The 4,560-nt window shown below is 55.1% G+C and overlaps 1 protein-coding gene across 1 annotated transcript; it reads left to right on the top strand.

Annotated features, from left to right (window-relative positions):
• Positions 1–417: 417 nt before the first annotated feature.
• Positions 418–2,653, top strand: LOC120639747. Its single transcript, XM_039915631.1, has one exon. The coding sequence runs from the start codon at positions 460–462 to the stop codon at positions 2,428–2,430; it is 1,971 nt and encodes a 656-aa protein (XP_039771565.1). The 5' UTR covers positions 418–459; the 3' UTR covers positions 2,431–2,653.
• Positions 2,654–4,560: the final 1,907 nt, after the last annotated feature.

Genomic DNA, 4,560 nt, shown 5'->3' with positions numbered 1-4,560 from the left:
AATCACCAGCAAAATATACAAGAACCCGTTGGCCATATTTGTAAAGAAACTGTTCAGAAAAAAATAGTGTTCTTGTAGTATTTGTATATGAAAAATGAGACATTTTCGCAATATATTGGGAATGAAGGCCGGTTATATACCTGCAGCAAGTTATCCACGAAATTAAAGCGCGCAAACATGCTTGTAGTTGAACAAAGTTCATAACTCGAATCAGTTCAAAGATAGAAGCGGGCAACAGGCGTCATCATCACTACCAAGTACCAACAACGTGAGGCCTCTCGGAACATTTCCATGGACACGCAAAGGCAGCGTATCGACACTATCAAAGTTGTACTGCCACGACTTTATCTTGTTTCCTTTTCGTCCTTATTTGAGAGCAAGGGATTGCATGAAGAATGCCACGCACCAATCCAGCAGCAGGCTCCGGGCCGGGACACACACAGAGGGATCGAGTCGGCGATGAGTGGCATCTGGAGCGCTGTGCGGTGGTGGGACGAATGGCAGATGCGCGTCCTCGTCGCCGCCAGCCTCCTGATACAGTGGTTCCTCCTGCTGGCGGCGCCGATGCGCAAGTACACCATCGGGACCTGGCTCCGGTGGCTCATCTGGCTGGCGTACATCAGCTGCGACGCCCTGGCCATCTACGCGCTGGCCACCCTCTTCAACCGCCAGACCAAGGCCAGCAATCCCTGCTACACCGGCGCCAGGGCGAGCTACCTCGAGGTGCTCTGGGCGCCGGTGCTCCTCATCCACCTCGGCGGCCGGGAGGAGATCACCGCCTACCACATCGAGGACAACGAGATGTGGACGCGCCACACGGTGACGCTCGTGTCCCAGGTCACCGTCGCCCTCTACGCCTTCTACAAGACGTGGCCCGACTCTGGCGACCGCCGCCTGCTCTGGTCCGCGGTCGTGCTCTTCTTCATCGGGATCCTCAGCTTCTGCGAGAAGCCGTGGGCGCTCCGGCGGGCCAGCATCAACCGCCTCGTCTCCGTCTACTCCTCGCTCGCCGCTGGGGAGCGGCAGAAGCCCACGTCGGCGTGGGAGTACCTCTTCACCGAGCTCGAGATCGGCGGCGGATCCATTGTCAGGATGAAGAAGAAGCCGCGGAGCACGATCCTGTCAGACGGCGACAAGGTCCAGATGATCCTCTCCGACATGTCACTGGGCGCCGCCGCCGCCGCCGCCGCGCAGAAGAACCCGGGCTTGTCGAAGGACGACGTCCTGGGCACGCTCTATGCCGGCGCCGAGAAGAACATGAAGAGCTGGCTGCGCCGGGCGTTCGGGCTCATCTACACCAGGGCCAACGTGGTGTCCACGCCGGCATACTTGGCCTGCCATGTCCTGCTGGTGCCGACACTGCACGCCACCGCCATCGCCCTCTTCGCGATGAGCCACAAGCACGCATACGAGCAGTTCAATGCCGCCGACGTCAAGATGACCTACGTCATCCTAAGCTTCACCGCGGTGCTCGACGTCTTCGGGGTGCCCATCAGCGAGCTCCTGTACTGGGTCCTGTCCAAGACCAAGATCCCTGCGCTGTGCGAGATGCTCCCGGGCGACAATCTCATCGATGCGGTCCAGAAGGTGAAGAACCCCAGAACCGGACGGTTGATCAAGTGGGCTAGGAGCCTCGGATACAAGGGACGCTTCTTCCACCGCGACAACCGCAGCAACAATCTCTACGGCAAGGTCGCCGGGTTTGTGGTAGCGGAGCTCTTGGGGGACAAGAAGAAGAATTGGGCTCTGAAGAAGCTCGAGGTGTTGTTCAAGGAGAACGATAAGGGCATCACCAACACCAACACAGCGATCTGGAAGAGCCTGCGCCAGCTGCCATTCGACGAGAGCATCCTCCGGTGGCACATCGCCACTGACCTTTGCTGCCGCCTCAGCCCTCCGCCCAAGGGGCTGGATTCCTACACGTACACCCACAGCAAATGCGCGGCGGGGATGTCCAACTACATGGCGCACCTGCTCAACTGCCGGCCGGACATGCTGATGACCGGCAGCCGGCAGCACCTCTTCAACGAGGCCCTCCGGAGCATGGACTCCATGGGCAGAGTGGTATGGCGGAGCATCGACGACGCCAAGGACGCCTGCAGCAAGCACGCCCTCATCCAGGAGGCTTGGAACCACGCCAAGGAGCTGGTGGAGCTTGGCGATGACAAGACCCGGTGGGAGATCATGTACAGGGTGTGGGTTGGGCTCCTCTGCTACTCGGCCAGCATGTGCAGGGGCTACCAGCACGCCAAGAGCCTCGGCGAAGGCGGCGAGTTCCTCTCCTTCGTGTGGCTCGTCATCGCGCTCAAGGGGGCCAAGACATTGGCCGACAAGCTTCAGATGCCGGACGATGACGATGACGATGAAGGAGCCACCCAAGAAACCACCGGGGAGACCAAGGAAGAAGAAAGAATCGACTTGCTTGATTGATACTCGGGTGTTCTACGTAAGACGCCCTTGCATTGTTTACGTGTGCTTACTTTTGAGTTAGTTGCAGGCTTCCCATTGGCTGGGAGGGGCTTGTTGCAATTCGTCATTTGTATCTGCGCATTAGAATTGAGTCATTGACTAGCAAAAATGCGTGTGCGTTGCTATGGGCAGAGGTTCATATATTGCACTGTAATATTATTATATTAAACATGATTTTATAAAAGTGTGACGTGTTATATACTATAATAGAATGCACATGCATTGCTTACAATAGAAATAAGAGTTCTTTTACTGTGGTTGGGAGGTATAGGTACCTCCCTAAATTAATTGCTTTTGAGAATTTTAATCCGCCAAGGGCACTATGGTCATTTGTCCACCTCAAAACCCACCCCCACCACAAACCGTACGCACATTTCCGTGCCGCCCGTGCCTCCATCGTGCCCTAGCCCCTGCTACTCTCCCTCGCCCTCGCCGAGAGGATCCATGCCCTCACCGTCGCCCTCGCCAGCCGCCGCCAGAGGACGTCGCCGTCGGTAGCATGCCTGTCCGCAGGGCTGCCTCCCTCGCCCTCGCCGATGGGATCCATGCCCTCGCTGTCCCCGTTGCCAGCCGCCTCCAGAGGACGTCGCCGTCGGTAGCATGTCTGTCCATAGGGCTGCCTCACCATCGCCCTCGCTCCCTCATTGTCGACAGCCCTACATAGGACGTCGCCCCACTTCGCCGCGGGTAGCCTGAATTCTAGGACCATGGCATTATGAATTCTAGGAATGCAACAACAAGCACAGCAGCCGATGCAAAGTAAGAGTCGCATTAGATCATTTCCCCGAATCACTGGAGATTAAAGTATTAGCATACTATGGCTATAGTGATTTTTGGTGTTCAGGACATGTCCCAAACATTACAAGCCACCTTGCCACCGAAGCAGTTTGCTTATTATTTCATACTAAGTTCAGAAAATTAGGCAGGTTGGTCTGCAGAACTAAGTTATGTTACTAGTCTAGTTCTTCCACCATCTTGCTACTAGATGAAACCATCCAATATGGGCCAGATAATTTCATGGACTTGGGGGATATGCGGATGCAACTGTTATTACCATGCACCAATCCGACCGGTGAGCATCGGACATGTTCACCGCTCGATGTCTCACCGGACAGACCGGAGTCTTTGTCCGGTGATCTCAACGGTCTCGCCTGTGCTAGCTAGTAGAAATAGTAGCATCCATGGTGATTTTTCGCATGACGTTTTTAGCTTCGTCATTGAACAGACCACATCTATGACAAAAAAAAAAACAGGTTCGTCGTAGGTCTTTGTCGGCAGCCCTCGGACACTATGCAACCGTGACAAAAGAAAAACACGCGTCACAGTACACCTTGGGTTCCGTCATAGTTCATCGGCACAGCCCTCAGCGCCTGCGGAACTATGACGAAAGTAAAACGCGCGTCACAGAACAATATTTCATATCGTCACAAAAAAGGTGCGCCATCTAGTCCTCGTACCTGTGATCGACGCGATTCATCATAGAACCAGACCGGCTGCCACGTCTGACAATTCGTCATAGAACCAGATTGGGGCACTTCGTCATGGAACGGTTGCTGGTCAACTATATCAACGCGAGTCCGTTGCGAGAGGTTTGACCGGGCGTCCACTTGTACAAGTGCAGGCCCAGCAGGCTGATGTGGGTAACACATGCAACTGTTGGCCCCGGTTAACTGATCCAGTATGTCTAGCTGGTAGCCACGTGTGCTGACTGAAACCAGAAGGTCCACATGTTAGGGTTGTGGGTCAAATATGTCAACGCGGGCTCCACTGGATAGCAGTGAGCCAACATCCACGTGTACAAGTGCAGGCCAGCAGGCCATCGCCCATAGCTATCATGTTTGGCCTATCCAGTGTGCACCGTGGCCAGGTGGTGCCCGTAGATATAAGGCCTGGGCCCGTTTCAAAGTCAGGCCCGATACGAAATTGCTGTGGTGCTGGCAGAGAGGTTTAAGTGAGCCACCAGGATCCACTCGATCCGGCCCATGAAGAAGAAAGGCCCAATGTGAAAACAGGTTCCGGCTCTGCGCTACTCAAGAGTTCTGTCAAGACCATACTCGCATTCTATTTGGAATGGCCCCCCGACTACTTAAG

Source organism: Panicum virgatum, chromosome 7K (assembly GCF_016808335.1).
Source record: "Panicum virgatum strain AP13 chromosome 7K, P.virgatum_v5, whole genome shotgun sequence".
NCBI classification, from domain to species: Eukaryota; Viridiplantae; Streptophyta; class Magnoliopsida; order Poales; family Poaceae; genus Panicum; species Panicum virgatum.
Note: the sequence above shows the minus strand (reverse complement) of the source record. Positions and strands in the feature narration are given on the sequence as shown.

What these genes read in the sequence shown, in the direction of transcription:
- LOC120639747 (XM_039915631.1), top strand. Translation starts at nt 460, where the DNA reads ATGAGTGGCATCTGGAGCGCTGTGCGGTGGTGGGACGAATGGCAGATG.